Raw genomic sequence first — 19561 nt, forward strand, 5'->3', positions numbered from 1 at the left:
ACAACTGCTTTGTCCAGATGGCAAAGATACAACAATCCTGTAACGGGTGGAATAAACGTAATATTAGCCAAATGGAAAAATGGAAAGGGGTGAGGGGAGGCCAGATATTTCGATGGCTGCTCCAACCATGTGCCTGAGGGAACGACTCTGTCTTCCTTGACCCAGGCTGACAAGGTCAAGGGGGTGGGGATTGGGAATTAATAAAACACTTGGGAGCAGAGAGGAAAGGGCTAATCTAGCTGGGACCACTGAAGGGGATAGAGCTCTTGCCTGAGTTCTGGCAGACACCACTATTTTGGCCATGAGTTCACCCAAGCTGCTGAAGGACATCTTCCAGGTAATGGAGAATCTGTAACATTCTAAGCTTAAGAGCCTCCCTATTCTAGCAACTAATAAGATATGTAAAGTATGTCTTTTCTTCTAAAGGAATTGTGTTTATCCCTCATTTCTTTTGAATCCCTTGCTCAATCTGGTGCTGTGCTAAACATATGCTTGTAAATATTCTCTTTTTAATAAATATTTTTAGCATTGGATGCTGGTAGCAGTTCTCTGTACCACACAAACCATCATCTTGGAAATGCTATTTTATGAAGGGGGTGCTTGGAGGGAGGGAAGGCTGGCAGTTGGCAAACAGCTATTCCTTAGGGGTGGTCCAGGCCATAAACCATCCCTAGGGTACCCAGAAATGGGGAGGTAAAAAACACAGAGGCAAAGCTTCAGAGTTGGAAAGGAAACTGGGGGACCGTGATCCTCCCCGGTGAGAAATTCCTATGAAGGTTAGATGGTGGCAGCAGTCACCAGAGAGAGAGAAGCCCCTCAAGGAGGAGCTGAGAGCCCCTGGGAGAAGGTTGGGTGGAATAGAGCCTGCAGGTCAAAGCAGGCCTTTGTCGCCACACGCCCTACGGAGCAATGCACTCCACTTTGGACATAACACTATGGAGAGTTTGGGGGCTACAAAACCCTCACATTAGTTCCAAGAAGTTTCTCTCTTGGTAGAAAGACAGGAAATAGGAGAGAAAGTACTAATTGCTCTCAAGCGTTCCCATAGTCTCAACCCCTTGGAAGGCCCAAAGTGAAATGGCACTCACAGATTACAGGGCATTCTGTAAAACAACCTCACCCCAGTTTACAAGGTTTTGTGAAAATAAAATGGAAGAAATTGGAAGACCTGTGCACATCATCCTGATCACCTTGGGGAAAGAGTGGGGAAGGGTATACTAAATGAATAGGACAGGAAAGAGCCCAGCCCATTGCTTTCCGCAGATTGTGTCTACTAGCTGGGTTGCCAACCTCCAGGCAGAAGCTGGAGATCTCCCACTATTATAACTGAACTACAGGTGACAGAGATCAGTTCAGTTTGAGAAAATGGCTGCTTTGGAAAGTGGACTCTGTGACATTATACCTTGTTGAAGTCCCTTCCCTCCACAAATCTCACCCTCTTTAGGCTTTAACCCCAAATCTCCAGGTATTTAAAATATTTATATACTTTATTTCTGTTATATACTGAAAGCAATTTCCAGATATACAGATAACATCCATACATTAAAACTAGGAACAACAATTCAAACAATCAGTATAACCACAGATATATTTTTAAAACTGTTTTTATGTAATTCACTTAGGTTTTTCCCCCCTTAAAGATCACCAGATATTGAAGTCCCAGCATTTCTATATGTACCCCATTCCAAAGACTGGAACTGCTACTGAAAAGCCCAAGTATGAGCTAAAACCATCCTCCCTGCCTCCATAGTTGAGAGCATAAGCAGTTCCTGTTGTGCCAAGCACAACACTCTCCAGGGCTCATACCAGGAGAGGTGGTCACCCAGAACATAGGTCCTAGGCCAGTGATGGCAAACCTATGGCACTCCAGATGTTCATGGACTACAATTTCCATCAGTACCTGGCCATGCTGGCAGGGGCTGATGGGAATTGTAGTCCATGAACATCTGGAATGCCATAGATTCGCCACCACGATCCTAGGCCATCATGAATTTTAAAGGCTAAATTATTAAATTGAATTGAATTTGAGCTCAGAAACAAACCAACAGCCAATGCAGATGTTTCAAGATCTAAGTAATACAGCTGAATTTTTAGTTCCTGCCAGCAACAAGACAACTGCATTCTGCACTAATAGAATTTTCTAAGTTGTCTTCAAAGGCAGCCCCATGTAGATAACCTAACAGTATCTAGCCTCAAGGAAATGGACCATTATTGCCAATAAGAAAACATTTAGAAAAATCACCCCCATCATGTCACAAGCCTTTAAAGAAACCATCGTTTGTGAATAAGCACCAAACACAGGAAACTCATCAGAACTGACATAATTTGCTTCTTAGGAACCAGTCAAAGGAACACAAAGCTTTGCAGGTTGATTGGTGCCAAATGGATCCTCTACACCTAAACCAAGATACCTGGTATTTCTATCGACATTGTTGTGGTGGTCGGAGGATGATGGGAATGGGGTTCCAGGGATTTGGAGGGAAGCAAACAGTTACACTGGAGGTTTCAGAGGTGGATCTACCTGGCATGTCGGTGGAAGAGGTTAGAGACATGCCATAAAATAGGTGATGTATATGTAATATCTACAAAGAAAACATTCTTGAATGCTATTAAGAATTTAGCCATACAGATATGGTCCTTTTGCAGAGCAATGAAACTGCAATGGAGACACTTTTGTCATGCGGGATGTAAATGTCTTCCCGTCAGTGGCATTACTGAAGGTGACACCTAGTTAGCCCCTTTGTTGTTGTCAGGATGCTATGCATAGTGGCTGTATCCATTTCTAATGAGGTGGAGGAAAGCCTGGCTTGGCTCTTTGTTTTTGAAAAGAGATGCTTTGCCAAAGAAGCAAACGAACACTTGGAAACCCACTTGGAAAGTGCCATGGTGCCCATGGTTGGGAATCACTGGTCTGGATATAGATTGTTGGCTTGGCTGGAGCTGTAAACTTTGTTGCAGCCTATTTATCTTTGTGTGACACAACTGATGGATAGATCTGAAAAGGACTTAACACATTTCTTGCTTGTTGCTAACCAACCACAAATCATGAAGGCAGAGTGCAAAGCCCCTGACATCACAATCAGCTTCCCCTTTCCTTATGCGGGGCAGAATCCTTCAGAGGGATATGGCTCTGCCTACATGGAAAATGGTAATGCCAAAGGACGTGGCAATAACACAGCCAGGAAAATATTGCTAGGTATGGTATGGGGTTTACCCAACAGTTCAGAACTTAAGATACTTTGTGAAGTTGTCCAGCAAGGCACTTTCAGACATCACAAAATCAACCTGAGTTCGGTGGGTTCTTCCTGAAAGCAATTGCCCTTTGACAAATAAAGCCAGATTCAGTTCTGCTAAGTAGAACAGGGCTTTGTCAGACTGAGGCTCTTGCTGAACATGGCTAGAGAAGTGAAACTATCCTGTTCCCTCTTCTAGCAGTTTAGAAAATCCTCCACAACAGGCTGGCAGATGTGATGTTTCCAGCTATGAAGAAGCTAATAGCTTACAGTAGTACAATGTTTACCATCTGGAGGACTGTGCTATTTTTCCTACTATGTTCCTTGCCTTGGTAGAGATTGTTCTAGATAGTACAGGTCATTTTGTTTTTATAACCTCTCATGGATCTTTCTCCAAATCTCAATCTTTTTTCTGACCATTGTAGCTTCTGGCTATAATCCCCACATGTTTGCACTACAGGTGATGTAGATCAGCTGCTGGTTAAGACCAATGATGCAACATGAATCCAAAATTCAAGGGGGAATTATTTGAAGGCCAAGTATCCACTCTCTTCAACAGCTGGCTAGTTCTTGCTTTCTTTTCTGTTTCATAGGTCCAGGTGTAACAGCACCAATCTGTTTCCATCTTGCATGGGTCTACCGAGACTCCCCACAACCCCTTCAAAACTCTGTACAGGATGGCAAAAGACAACATAGATTATTACAAAATCCTGGGTGTTCCCCAAACTGCATCCCAAAATGACATTAAAAAAGTGTAAGTCAATCTTCAGAGAATCTGACATTCCAACTGTCCAGTATACACCTTCTCTGTACCCTTCTTGATGCTTTTCAGTGACTGATATACCTTGCCTACAGAAACAGATGCCTGGATTCCCAGATATATAATTTAGCAGCAAAAAAGCTGCATGGATGGTGGATCTGTATCAGGACCATGGTGCTTGCACCATTTCCGTTATTGTAAATGCATCCTCCCAAGGATCTGTATCAGGACCATGGATCTGTATCAGGACCATGGTGCTAGCACCATTTCCGTTATTGTAAATGCACCCTCCCAAGGTTACACTAAGCACCAGGTGGAGCGGGGGGCAGGGGGCGGGGGGGGGGCACAATGCAGGCATCACTTCGATGGCCCATAATTTTCCTTTTAAAGCAAATATCAGCCTGGGGAGTGGTGGTTTTGACTGGTAAAACTAAACAGTAGCTAAGAAAGAAATAAACCCTTTCTGAATTGACTCCCTGCTACATGGTTTTTATTAGCATTTTATTAATGCTGAGAGGGTCTGGTGATGTATTTTCTTCTTTGTTTTTGACCCCAAGGGAAGCTTGGTGTGTTTAAACAGGTTGTTTCTGACAGTCTAATCTGTTTGTGGTCTTTCCTGGAACTAAACAGCTTCAGAATGCAACTGAAGAGATGGCATCCTGATAAAAACCCAGATAACAAGAAGGAAGCTGAAGAGAAGTCCAAGGAGATAATGGAAGCGTACAAACTGCTGTCCAACAGTAAGGGGGAAGCCGCCTCCTTTCTTTCCAATCCTGCTCACCCTTTAGCTGGTGTATTCATGGTGATATATGAACTTATTCTTGCTGTTTAGCGACATAGTCTTTTAAAGCTTTGCTGTGCTTGGGGGGCATTTTTGCTGAGTGAGTTCCTTACAACACTATTTGCTAAATGGAGAAACTGTTTTGACCATACATATAGGAGATTAATGCGTATTATATCCCATTCTTTTATGATACCTATTTGGAATCATTTCCAAATTAGTGAACCATGGGATTATGTAATGTCAACTATGTACTTTGTCATGTTAGATTTCAATTAGATTAGATCTATTAAATTCCTAAACCACTCTCCCCACCAGATAAAGTGATGAATACCAAATAAGCAATACAATTAAAACTAACAATACAAAAATTCAATAACTTTAGATAAAAACCTGATTTTCACAAAAATTATGCCCATTCCATACATACCAACAGGGTTGGGTGTAACCTCAATAACTAGCATAAAATCAATAAACCCATAAAGAAAATGAAAAGTGGAAGAAAGGAGGAGACACCAGCTAAGATGGAATGTTGCTGCTGCCCTCAACCATATGCCTGGCTGAACAATTCTGCCTTGCAGGCGTGAGGAAATGTGATAAATCCCACAGGGTGCCGGTCTCATTAGACAGAGTGTTCCACCAGGCCAGGGTCAGAGTCAAAAAGGCTCCAGCCCTGGGTTGAAGTCAGCTGGAGAGTTTTCAGGTCAGGGATCTTCAGCAAGTTCTTATTAGCTAAGTGCAGCACTTGGAGGGGTATATTGGGAGATGCGGTCTTGCAGATGTAACAGTCTCAGATCTTTTAGGGCTTTAAAGGGAAATACCGACACCTTGAACCTGATTCAGTACACTTGGAGCCAGTACAGCTGTCAAAGAACTGGTTGAATATGGGAACCCTGCTAGGACCCCATGATGCTGCATTCTGAACCAGCTGGAGTTTCCGGAACAGTGTCAAGGGTAGCCCTGCATAAAGTAAGTCACAGAAGTCTAATTTGGAGGAGACTGTTACATGGACCACCATGGCAAGGCCAAGCCAAGACAGGTAGGGAAATCAGCTGCCTAGCCTGGTGTGGATGAACAAATACCATTCTGGCTGGATGTGTGATCTGGGTGTCTCTATAGAAAGGGAGGTATCTAGGATCACACCCAGGCTCTCGGTGGATGGTACAGATGTTAATTGCACTCTGTCAAGAGCTGGAAGCTGGATGCCCATCCCCAATTCTCCCCTCCCCAGTCATAGGCCCTCTGTCTTCAGTGGATTTAGTTTCAACCAGCTGTGCTTCATCCACTTCACCACAGTCTTCAGACAATTGGCCAATATAGTAGGTGCCCAGAGGCAGTCAATGAGAGAGCATCCTTATACAAGCTGGAGGTCCATGAGGAATTACATGAGGAGATATCTGGAAATTCAACATCTGAAACATCTGCCCTTCCATAATTCTTTAAGGCGTTTTAGTGTTCCCTGCTCTTTCTTTCTGTGTTTTCCCCCTCTTACTGAATCTCAACTACTATCAACATTTTATGCCTTTTGGTGCATGTTCAGTTCTCATCTGGTTGTTTCTGTTGGATTTTAAAAAACTTGTGGTTAAATTACAAAAAACTTATCTGTCTGTATAAGTGGAAATTGCCCAAGATTGTAGAGACCCATAATTCATGTGTGGGTGGCCTGGTTTTGCTGTATTTGTGCAAGTGATCCTCCCATAAGCCTTCCAGATGTAGTGTCACCTTGCACCTCCAGGAATTTTGAAAGACTCCTATGCTCCCATCTACCATAATAATGTCAAACAGCTGCTCACTAGGGAAGAATACCATGACAAATTCATGCCTCTCCTTTCTGAGATGGTGCTGGAGGGTGGTCAGAAGTGGCTAATCTCAGAATATATCTTTTGCCTTTCAGAGAACAAGCGTGACCTGTATGATGACTCCCTCAAGGATATACAGAAAGAAACAGGTGAGGGATTTAGTGAGTCAGTCATCTCACTTGAAGCCTCAGGGGAAAGTTGGGGGAAGTATATGTAACTCTGCTTGCCTGGGGGGTGGGGGTAGGGGTGGGGGGTGGAGGAAGGAATTCTAATTATGAGGACATTAAACTATGTGCCTTCTTTAAACTGTACTGGGGAAGGTCAGCGGTAGCAACTTCCTTGCAATGTGTAGTTTGGGATTGAGGCACCAGAGTACATAAGAACATAAGAACATAAGAACTAGCCTGCTGGATCAGACCAGAGTCCATCTAGTCCAGCGATTCGGGCACTCTAGTGGCCCACCAGGTGCCTTTGGGAGCTCACATGCAGGATGTGAAAGCAATGGCCTGCTGCTGCTGCTGCTCCTGAGCACCTGGTCTGCTAAGGCATTTGCAATCTGAGATCAAGGAGGATCAAGATTGGTATCCATAGATTGACTTCTCCTCCATAAATCTGTCCAAGCCCTTTTTAAAGCTATCCAGGTTAGGTGTAATCACCAATTCTTCTGCGCATATTATTCCAAACACCAACCGCACAATGCTATATTGTAGTGTTTCCTTTTATTAGTCCTAATTCTTCCCCCCAGCATTTTCAGTGAATGCCCCCTGGTTCTAGTATTGTGAGAAAGAGAGAAAAATTTCTCTCTGTCAACATTCTCTACCCCATGCATAATTTTATAGACTTCAATCATATCCCCCCTCAGACGTCTCCTCTCCAAACTAAAGAGTCCCAAACGCTGCAGCCTCTCCTCATAAGGAAGGTGCTCCAATCCTTCAATCATCCTCGTTGCCCTTCTCTGCACCTTTTCTATCTCTTCGATATCCTTTTTGAGATGTGGCGACCAGAACTGAACACAGTACTCCTGTGCGCGTCGCATTCACTGCTCAGAAGAAAGGAAAAAGAGCATAACCGTAAAAAAGCTCTTCAAATTTAGGACATTTAGTGATCCTTTAATCTCACTGAAATGGCTCAATCAACCTGTATTATATCTTGGTCAACCAGAAGTAACACGATTAATATAACAACATTTTTGTTGCCTCTAGTTGATAAGGTACACAACAGAAATCAACTGGTGCATAATAACGCAATGTTCTGGGAAGCTGCTAAGTTTATAACATGAGCATATCTAGTTGTTCCCCAAGTTGGCTGGAGGTGACATGCTGACATGCTTTCTGCTGAAACTGCCATCTATGTTTACCAGTTGTAGATTGTGAAATTCTTGGAGATTTGGGGGCGGAATCTGGGAAGGGCAGAGTTTGGGAATGAGATGGATCTCAGCAGGGTATAATGCCATAGTGTCTACCATCCAAAGCAGCCATTTCTCCATGGGAAGTGATCTCTTATATAGAGAGGAATTGTAATTCTGTTGGGGGAGGGAGGTTGGTAATCCAACTGTTATCATACCCTGACTCCTCAGGCACTCCATCTCAAATCACTACAGCTTTTCAGAAGTCATTTCCCACAACATGGGTTGCTCCATCCAGTGCTCTTCTTCTTGCATCACTATTCATGTCTTTATATCCCTGACTATGCAGAACTTCCCTTGATGACTGTTCTAAGGCTGTGGCTGGTACCGAATACAACAGCAGGCCTTTTATTGTTGTCAAACTACAGTTCCAATGCTGGTGTGGCCTACAAAAAAATTTCAACAGTTGGTACTTTGCTAACAGATTACCTTTTCTCCAGATGTGATATTAGTCAACATAGGGCAGTGATATGAGTTGAGACCCTGTGCTGAAATCTCAACTCATTTGTGAAGCTTCCTGGCTGGTCTTGGGCCAGACACATTGGCCTGCATCCAAGTATATAGTAAGGAAAAATGAAGTCCCCTAGCATTTTCTGAAGCCAACTGAGCCCCCCTCTTTTGTTCCTGAAGGTCAGTGGACCCTCAGGAACAAGAATGTGAAATGGCAAGTGGGAATCTGCAGAAATCACCCCCACCCTCCAAAGAAAACTAAGTGCCCCTGAGTCTTTTGAATGTCATTGGATACAGACCATTGCCCCCCCCCCCCAATGTAGCTCACAGGGTTGTTGTAAAAATAATTGGAAGAAAGGAAAAACTTGTATGCCCTCCTGAGATCCTTGGAAAAAAAGATAGGATAAGAATATGAGAGAAAACATGAGACACAATGTCTTGTGCAGAAAACCATTCTCATAGGCTGTTCCCCACTTTTAGAATGCCCCCCTCTGGAGCTTGAGATTTTCAGGAGATGATGCTGAGTTTAGCCTGGAGATGGTGTGTTTTTTTATCTGGATCTTTAACTATAATTCATTTTGGGTGATTTAAAACAGCTGTTCCCTATGCTGAACCCAAGAGACAGAGATAATAAACAAATAAACCACTAGACATTTCCTGACTTTTTGGCCAGTAGCACAAATTCTCAACCAGCCTCTAACAATTGGAACTCCTTAATGCAGCATGTACTACTGGATGGTTTGGTAAGGGGCTACTTAAGAAAGGCCTGAGTGACCTTGAAGTGCTCTTCAACAGCCACTTTGTTTTTGCCTGCTCAAATAATCAGATGAGATGGTTACAAATATCAGCCACTATCCAAATGGCCTTTTAAAGGAGACTAAAATGCTAGTTTCTTTCAGAAGTGTTGCCTCCTTGCGGGGATGGCAAGATCAGCATGACAAAGAGGGAACCTCATGCCAAGGCAGACAAGCTAAGTTCTGATGACAGTCTGAGTTCTGAGAAAAGCAGTGAGTCCTTCTTTGCATATGAGGAGTCAACCTTTGAATCTTGTCATGAACTGTATTCCAAGGACAACCTTAGCCAAAAGTCTGAAGAGTTATTTGGGCAGGCTAGGGAGTCAAGTTTTGAGTCGAGTTCCAAGTCTGAAAACCGTACCTTGAAGTCAAATTTTGAGTCAAGAGATACGAGTCCTGAATCTAACAAGTTCCTTAAGTCATATATGTGCAGTAAGTCCCATAAAAACAATCAGAAAAACAAATTGTTTCCTAGGAAGGAGGATTTGGCGGCCAAGAAGCACCAGTCCCAAGATGGAAGAAATGGCCTGCCAGCTGTGACACGTGAGCAGCATGCCCAAAGCCAGTCCATTAAAAAGCCTTTTCCTGAGAATAGTGAGTGCTACACTTGGAAGTCTAAGTCCCAAAGTAAGAAGAATAAGCCCTTCCCCGGAAAGGACAAGCAGTATGAATACTGGGAGATCAATACTGGGGGAGAAAAACATCCAAAGTTAAAAACTGAGCCTTGTATCAGGGAGGATAAGCTCTATTCAGGGAAGAAGAAAAAACATAATGGTAAGTCTGAGATGCACACAAAGAAAGAACTTCTAAAAGAAAAGGCTGATGGTCACATTGGAAAGTACAAGATGAAGATCAAGAAATCTCTGACTGTGGAAAACAGGTCTTACACAAGATTTGAACATATAAAGAGATCTATTCACAATGCTGAGCAGAAAGAATTACTTGATGAATCTGAATCAGGTATCAGATATTTGAGGTATACTAGGAGAAAAGTTTCACCATCCATAAGTCAAGACACACAGGCTGGGAATACTGCGTGGCAATTTCAGAAGAGTGCACTGCAAGTTGGAAACAGGAGAACATGTTTCCAGAAGAGTGAGCTGCTCACTGAGAGAAGCAAACTGCATGCTGGGGAAAGTGACATGGATGTCCCAATGAGAGAATTGCTTTTTTGGAAAAACAAGATGGACGTACAGACAAAATATCCGCATAAAGAGAGGAACAACAAAGAAGTGAGAGAGTTGCACAACATGCTTGTGCAGAACAGTAAACTGTGTGATGAGAGAGATAACAAAGCAGTTTTTCAGTTCAAAGAACTAATGACTGAGGCCGACGAGACAGGTTATTTATGGAACATACCAGCTACTGTTTGTATTTCTCCAGGAGAAAATGCAGCCGAATTGTTCTTGGGTGAAACAACACCATTCTCTAATGTCCAAGTCCCTCTACTTGGTAACAGAAGGCCATGTACAGCAACCCAAAGCTGGACTGGAAACCAGTGGGCAAATCTCCAGGCCTGGAATAAAATATATCAGTTGCACAACAGGAACAATCTGCTTCCATATATCAATATGAAGTCTCAGAATAGAAAGACCTGTTCTCCATATTTAAATAACCAACTATTATCAAATATGCAGACTGAAATATTAAATCCACCAGTCTTATGCTCCTGTTCAAGATGCTCACAGTGGTGGTTCAAGTGATTTCCCAATTACCTCTGAAAACATGCATAAAATCACCATATGTTTCAAAGTACAACTAGGGCATGGCAAAGAGCTGTTTAATAAAGGAAGGAACTTGTCTTTCTCCATGTTTGTTCATAACTTCCAAATCCATAGGAACAATTACAACAGGGGGATAGAACTCACAATACATAGAAATAAAGTAGATGAGGACAGCTTAGCTATTGAACCAGCAGACTTTCTACTATCATCCTGCGTTGTTCCTGATACCCATGGCTTGAGCTACTCATACCATGCTGAACCCAACCTCTGTGGTGAAAATTCCTCAGACACAACTATTAAAGTTACACAACTACCAGGTGGTTCTTTAAATCTGACATGCTATAGAAAATATTAGTAATTTGGAACATAAATAATATTGCAGGTGCCAATGTATGCCATCATCATTCAGTTTCTTAGTTATTTTAGGACCAGTTTTATTGGGACATTACTGAGAACTTTAAATTGTGCTGTGTCCTCTGTTATTATTGTTGAATTTTGTGATGTAAAGCTCCCTGAACCCCACTTAGTGGGGTAATGTTTCCCAAAATGCTGAGGTCTGCCCTTTTTAGTGTAGGGAAATTAGTGAGGGGCAGACCTGGTGTAATGAGAGGTTGGGCAAGCTTGAGAACTTTGTTGGCAACTTTAACAAAGATAGGCTTCAGCAAGAAATCCACAGGAGAACTTTTAAAAAGTTTAACCAGTTTTATTAAGAAACATAAAAAATAATAAACGTACAAGCACACAAACCAAAGCAGCAGAGAATTCACACAGATCCAGAGGCATAGTTAGAGAAAATGGAGCCCGGTGCAAAATCTGAGTTTTGCTGCCTCCCCCCCCCCCATGTTCGTTTGTGTTTTTTGTATTTTTAGTGTTTTTTCCGTTTTTGGCCTGCAGGGAGCGCAGTTTTTAGGCTAGCAGCATAAAAACCCTGAAATTTTTGTTGCCCCCTCCCCCCCGGCGTGAGCCTGGTGCGACGCGCACCCCCCTGTCCCCTTGTAGCTCCACCTCTGCACAGATCTAAGATGTATATAGAGTTGAGTGGATAGGTTTGGAGATAGGCAGAAGGTTTGGGGGATTTTTAGGGGTGATACTTTATCAGATCCTGAAGAGGCTTTGGATCCAAGAAGCAGAGTCTAGCAACCTGCACTAGACTCAAAGGAAGCAGGGTAGAAAGCAGATGGCATGCGGTGCAACTGAAGCAAAGGTTAGCTCAGAAGTACTGGGTCTTGAGTGTTGGGTGAACATCTATTTTATAGGGAAGGTGGACCCTGTAACCATACTAAGGCCCCTTCCGCGCGGCATAGGCAGAGCAGGTTGCTGTCGGGAAAAAGTAACCTGCTCTCCTGTTTTCGTTGTATGCCTCCATGCAGGCAGCAAACAGAGCCCGTGGAAACAACGAGGGTTGCTTTCGCATGGAAGCATGTACTTTTTTTACTTCCCTCCCTCGACTGCGTAGAAGGCAGGCAGGCATGGACCCCCACAGCCATGCTGACGTCCATGTGGCCACGCAGCTGCGAGGTGGAGACTTTAAGAAAAAGGCAAGCGTGGCCAATTAAAACGCTTCTGGGCCACCTGTTCGCTTGCGAGCGGCTGCACGCCAGGTTTAAACAAGAGAATCGCGGATAGCGCAATTCTAAAAAAAAACCATTTTGGGGACTAAACATGGGGCAGCCTCACTTTAGGGGCAGGAGCCATGTGAAGTTCCCCCCCAAAATGGTTTTTTTTCCCTGTCCCCAACCTTTATTGGCTCGTGCAGAAGGGGCCTAAGAAAGCTTAATCTCCCTGGGAAAAGGGGGGTTCTTGTCTTCCTGGGGAAAACAAAAGGGAACATTACACAAGTATTGGGGTAGTTACACTAATGGTTTCAGCACTTGGCTTGATATACTAAGCTCAGGAGTCCGTGAAGGTGGGAAGGAAGCTGATTTAATCACGCCTATAAGACAAAGGTAATACAAATAAAATGGTCTGAAAGAGAAGTTAGTCAGAGATTAGAAATAAGATTAGTATTGCTGGAAGATGGCTGGTAGGGAACTTCTTAATGGGATCATATTACCTCAGGGAGACAGATAGATCAGGGCTGGAAGTGGGGACTGGTTTGTAGACTGAAAGCCATTGTCTCTTCCTCATCTCTTTAGGAAGGTTTGAAACAATTTTTTTTTGCAAGGCTGATGTGGGTGAGGGCAAAGCCAGAAAGGTTTTACTGTCCTTGTGGGTAATACTGAACCAATGCAGAAAATGGCCCACTTTGGCACTGAACTGCTGGGCAACTCAAGGGCTGGTGGGATGGGTAGAGACTGGGCTCCCCCAACCCACCATGATTCGGTCTAGTAAAATTAAGGCAAGATATAAGTATGATATGATTATAATAATCTTGATGCATGGAGAGTTGAATGAAGATCTTGGAGAGTTGAATGAAGATTTTGAAGACTTGTGTTCAAGTTTCGTTTCTGTCATGGACTCATTGGGAATGTCTCAATTTCTGTTGAAATTAAAAAAAGAAAATAATCTCAGCAGGGGATTTTTGAAGAAATATACAATAAAATGTTAAAAGTGAATTGCCATGCTAACAGAATCACACCCTATATGATAAAGATATAATTTGACCACTTCAGTATTAAGTCGGAATTGGGAAGGAATAGATGGTATTCCATGAGAGAAAGCAGCTTTGGCTGTTATCTAGGAACACCAAAGGGATTATCTAATTTTAAGTCCAATAGCACCTTAGATACCACTAAAGAGAGCTTTGACTCTCAAAAGCACAAATCCTCAAAATCTCTCTTGTTAAGAGCCATTTGTCTGTCTCCAGATTGCTACTCTTTGGGCAATAGCCTCCTTCTCAGAAGTTCCACACTCAATTCATCCAATCTGATACAAATAAATTGAAACTGCATTTTGGTCTTTTGTAACATGCATGCTAACAGGCTCAAAAGCTCTTTAAATTTGCTTCCACATGGAAATTTTCCTCTGTTGTCCCTTTGAAAATGAAGTGTTTCTTTTTGGAGCTTTCACATGACTTTGCTGTACAGTTACCCTTCTTCTGGGCTTTCCTTGGCTCTGCTGAGGATTTCCCCAAAGCTGTTTTGATATGAGGGTCCAGATAGATCACAGTCAAAGCACAGTTGAGAAAAGAGTGGATGGGAAGGTGCCAATTTCCACATCTCCACACCCAAATTCACCACCATTTCCCTTCACACTTTCCATCCCTCCTATCAGATTTTCTGTCAACTATTTTTTCTTTGTTTCCTGGTAGCAGTATTGTCACTGGTAGCACATATGGCATAACTATTTCTACTATTGATTTTTAAAAAGCATCCAAACACTTGCCAGAAGCAGGGGAAGGGGAGGCAGGCACGTGAGGGAAAGCATGGGGATTGTCCCTGTACAAAAGCTCTGCTATTGCTGCAAAAGTCATTGCATTTGCAGTGGCAATAAGATTAAATCAGGGATGTGCCGAAGCAGTCTAAGACACGTGTATGAAAGCAGCAGTGGTGAAGCTGCAACAAGGCTGGGGGGGCACTATGCCCCAGGCACGGGCCATTGGCTGCACATGGGGTGGAAAATCGCCCCTGCAGATCCCACCTCCCAGGGGTGGGGCATGGGCAGATCGGGCGGGGCGGGGGTGCACGCAAAATATTGTGCCCCAGATGCAGTTCCCTCTCCTTCCATCCCTGGAAATCAGTCTCAGTCTAATGTTCGTACAGCTGCTTGCAGTTCTCATCCATAAAATACTGATTCCTTTATTAATTGCATTAGGCTCGTGACCTAAACAATCAGTAGGACAGAGAATTTCACTGCCAATTGAGTGCCTGAACATTTAAAAGACTTTTCTGACCTCAATTTTTATGGATAGTTGCCATTTTCTATTCAGCAAATAGAAGCAGAGCACAGCAAAACTCCATACAAGATTATATTTTTAATAGTCTGGTTCAAGCTTCCTTTACTGTAAAAATTAATGGTGCCTCATATGCCCTAACTATTAATTATGATGACATCTACAGGCTGACATGGAAACCAAACCATCTGATTTGAAATCCCTGCTCCTCGGTATCATATATAAGGGGTATACAAGGGTGGTAATTCCTCCATGATGAGAGGACAGTCTATCTGTGTGAGGACATTCTGTGTTATTATTACTTTATGAATGCTATGCCAGAGCCATGTCACTGAAAAAAAGCTTTTATGATTGGCTCATTAGTGCTTGGACATGGTGGGAAACCAGTGACAAATATAATTTATTTATTTTTATTTGATTCATATAGACCAGGGGTAGGGAACCTGCGGCTCTCCAGATGTTCAGGAACTACAATTCCCATCAGCCCCTACCAGCATGACCAATTGGCCATGCTGACAGAGGCTGATGGGAATTGTAGTTCCTGAACATCTGGAGAGCCGCAGGTTCCCTACCCCTGATGTAGACCCTGCCTTTCTTCTCAATGGGAACTCAAAGCACCTTACATCATTCTCTTGTCCTCCATTTCATCCTCACTGTGAGGTAGATTAGAAGGTAACTGGCCCAAAGTCACCCAGAGAGCTTCCATGGTACAAGTGGAGATTCAAACCCAGGATACTAGTCTAACATTCTTCGCCTCTGTACCACACTTGTCATTAACAATATGATTTGAATTATAGAGATGCGGTTTAGCAGTTTCATACATCCATTTCATACTTCAGATTATGGGGAGCAGCAGTGGCGTAGTGGCGAGGAGCAGGTGCACTCTGATCTCGAGGAACGGGGTTGATTCCCAGCTCTGTCGCTTGAGTTGTGGAGGCTTATCTGAGGAATTCAGATTAGCCTGTACACTCCCACACACGCCAGCTGGGTGACCTTGAGCTAGTCACAGCTTTTCGGAGCTCTCTCAGCCCTACCCACCTCACAGAGTGATAGATGTGAGGGGGGAAGGTCAAGGAGATTGTAAGCCCCTTTGAGTCTCCTACAGGAGAGAAAGGGGGGATATAAATCCAAACTCTTCTTCTTCTTCTTCTTCTTCTTCTTCTAGTACAGCACAAATGAAGGGCCAGCATGATATAGTGTTTAAGATGTTAGCCTAAGATCTGAAAAACCCAGGTTTGAATCCCCACTCTGCCATGGAAGCTTGCTGGGTGACCTTGGGTCAGTCACACACCCACAGCCTAACCTACCTCACCGGGCTGTTGGGACGACAAATGGAGGAGGGGAGAATGTTGGAAGCTACTTTGGCTCCCAATTGAGGAGACAGGTGGGATGAATATAGGTAAATAAAACACATTCTGTATAATTTCATATCTATGTCAGTGATCACACCCAATACTTAGTTCCCAGTCACCACACGGTGCCACCCAGTCCCTGACTTGGAATGCCTCAACTGCTTTCCTGCTAGTTTCCACCTTTACCATGAGCAGAAGCATATATCCTCATATTCCTGACATCACAATCTAGCCAAGCAAGCCATTGGCTGCAGCGTATGACCATCCTGAGAGAGAGATGTAAAAGGATGATGGAGAGCTCCTACTGTCCTTCCCAATATCAAAAGTAGCCAGAAGAAGAAGCTGGGGCTCTCAGAGGTATGGAATGTCACAAGTACTGAGCCCACAATGTGGCCACCATGGATTCTGTTTCTGTCTCTAAATTAATTTTGAATACCAGAGCAAGACAGTCAAAAGATGGATCCTGAAGAAAGGGTAAAATAAACCATAAGCATCCAAAGATGCAGATACATAAAAGTAGAATGTAGGGATCCTAGATTTGCAAGTTCAGTATCAGGATTTTGAATTGTAACTGGTCCAAATATATGCAAAGTACGTGCCCAAATCCACACAGCATGTTTTTGATAGAGCTAAATCCCAAATTCATTTTGCATAGATTTGCATGTTGATTTCAGTGGATTTTCCTTCAATGTAATGTAGTTAGGATCAACTTTTCAGTATTGTTAGGAATCTCTAATTGTATTTTGTTCCTGTACAAAATGCATTAAAGGAAATGCCACAGTTTCTTTGCAGATTCACAAAGGCTGGTGTTTGGATCAGTATAATCTTTGTGTATATGGCTTGCTGGATTTCCAGGAGTTGCCTTAACAGTAAAGAAATCAGTCTTTTTCTGTATACAAGACTCCTTTCATCCTGGGTATAGAATGTGGGTATAAAGTGCCATCAAGTTGCATCTGACATGGAAAACCAGTAGGGTTTTCACAAAAAGAGTTTAATGGAGGTGGTTTGCCATTGGCTTCTTCTGCATAACAACTCTGATATTCCTTGGTGGTCTTGCATCAAAATACTAGCCAGGGCTGACCTTGTTTGGCTTCTAAGATCTGATGAGATCAGGCTAGCCGGGGCCATCTAGATCAGGGTGGATAAGGAATTTTTAGTAATAACAATGTTCTTATCCCTAATTCTTAATTAATTTCCTAAACTGTTTAGCAGTTTCATTGTCATCTGTGCACTATTGCGAGAATCTTCCATGCTTCTTCTTGCCTTCACCGCTTTACCATTCACTTTACCAATTCTCTCATAGTCTATTAGTCCTAAAATCCAGCATTCTAACTCAAGGCTGTGGCTTCACTGAGATGAACTTGTTTTATGCCTCGGATGTATATGGAAAAAGACAGAATAAAAATTAATTAGATAAATAAAAATATTAAAATTCCTAATTTATTTATTTAGCCTCCTAACTTCACTCTTCTACTAAAACAGCAATCAAGATAGCCTGTTGATATTTTTTTAACTAGCAAGTTAATACAAATATTTCACTCTTAAAAACAGCAAAAATTAGTAGGACCAAAAACGAGATAGCAGCAGTGATAAAAACATCAATCGGTAGTGAATTCAAAAGAGCAAGAGGAAAGGTATTGTAGCACATGATCAATTCAGCTCAGCCATCACGTGTCTTCTGGCATAAATGCAAAGCACAAAAAGATGAGTTTCCTGGGTAGGGAGTTCTGGAGGCCACGACTGAAAGAGCCCTATCATGTGAGTTTAGAGTGTTTTGGTTTTCTGGGTGCAAAATTAGTTCAAAGAAGGAGAACCTCATAATTGGTAAATCGTCAATTGCATCCATGTGAAATGGAAAAGATCTGGGGAGCAACTGAGCTGAGCTTGGAGGATGTGGTTTCAAGTGTTGCACACTTAGGTACATCCTTCATTCTTTTTAAAGAGATTGAGCACTACACATCTCTTCACAGTTCTTTTATCGTGACATTATTATCTCTGCAAGTATGCAAGTAAAACATTAAAAGGTTGGGAGAGAAAATTGATACAGACTGTCGCTTCTGGTGATGTTGTAGCTGATTTGAATTAAAATGAATGAAACTAAAGCAGGGAACCCTACCCCTTTATTTATGGTATTTGTATAGCAATCTTGCTCCAAAGAGCTCAGCAACATTTTTTTCCCTTCACAATAATCCTAAGCAGTATGTTAGGTTGAGGTATATGGTCACCCTATGCATTTTCTGACTTTTCAAGTATTAGACTAGGTTCCCCGTTCTTTCACACGAAGAAGCAAACACTTTTAACATCAATTCCTCTTAGTGCCTAAATAATGCATTGAGGTTGTATGCGGGGGCATCTTAACAGCATTATAGCCCCTTCCCTCAAGCAAAACAGTGCGTGAGATATGCACAGATACATGCATGTGTGGTTGCAGAGGTGACCGTGATACTAAATCAGAGGCAAATGCTGGAAGCAGCATCGTCATAATATTAACAGCCACATTTAAGGCCTTTTTGTGTGACCAAAAAATATCCCAACTACTTTTTAACCTTTGTATGACAGTCCCACAACTCCTTTTTCAAATCCAATGGCATTATTTCTTGTCTGCCCATAATAGATAACAGACGTGGCAAAGATAGTCTTGTTTTAAAAGGAGCAAATGTATTAGCCCTGACATATTTAATCTAATCAGTTAGGTACACATTTTAGTACAGGACAGGAGGATAACAAAATTTTGAAGAATTAGCAGTAACAACACAGAACACTCACAAAATGCTGGAGCATTGCTATAATAGGTAGTTTTCCTGCTTTTTGCCGCTTAATAATGGCAAAGAGTTCACCTTGATATGCTAAAAATGGCAAAAAGGAGAATTCACATTGATGTGCCAAACTTCTCCCTCCCTAGCACCCCCACCCCCCAAATTCAAGTAGGGTTGCCAGCTCTGGGCTGAGAAATACCTGGAGGTTTGGGGGGTGAGCCTGAGAGGGCCCAGTTTGGGGAATGGAGGGACCTCGGCAGAGTATAATGACATAGCATCCACTCTCCAAGGTAGCTGTTTTCTCAAGGCGAACTGATCTCAGTCACCTGGAGATCCAGGTGTAATAGTGGGAGATCTCCAGGTGCCACCTGGAGGTTGACAGCCCCACCTTCAAGTCACATCCGACTTATGGCTACTCTGGAGGGGTTTTCAGGGGAAGAGATGTTCAGCGGTGGTTTGCCATTGCCTGCCTCTGTGTCACAACCCTGGTATTCCTTGGAAGTCTTCCATACCAAATACCTGCCAGGTTCGATCTTACATAACTCCTGAGATCCACCAGACCACGGTATATATTGTTCATGTCCAAGGGTGAGGAATACCCCACTAAAGCATTCCCTTCTCACTGGACACAGTGACTTCTCTCTGTGATACACCTCTGAAGATGCCAGCCACAGA

At 42.8% G+C, this 19561-nt stretch overlaps 1 protein-coding gene across 1 annotated transcript in view; it reads left to right on the forward strand.

The window, feature by feature from the left end:
• The first annotated feature begins 2448 nt into the window (after positions 1-2448).
• Positions 2449-19561, forward strand: part of LOC125426255 — a 33091-nt gene continuing 15978 nt past the window's right edge. The window contains exons 1-7 of the mRNA XM_048484516.1: positions 2449-2541; positions 3109-3294; positions 4574-4733; positions 6669-6722; positions 8609-8642; positions 9698-10198; positions 12403-12484. Of these exons, the coding sequence (XP_048340473.1) occupies positions 2449-2541; positions 3109-3294; positions 4574-4733; positions 6669-6722; positions 8609-8642; positions 9698-10198; positions 12403-12484 (1110 nt within the window). The remainder of the gene's footprint in view (positions 2542-3108; positions 3295-4573; positions 4734-6668; positions 6723-8608; positions 8643-9697; positions 10199-12402; positions 12485-19561) is intronic.

This window comes from Sphaerodactylus townsendi, linkage group LG02 (assembly GCF_021028975.2).
Source record: "Sphaerodactylus townsendi isolate TG3544 linkage group LG02, MPM_Stown_v2.3, whole genome shotgun sequence".
Classification (NCBI taxonomy): Eukaryota; Metazoa; Chordata; class Lepidosauria; order Squamata; family Sphaerodactylidae; genus Sphaerodactylus; species Sphaerodactylus townsendi.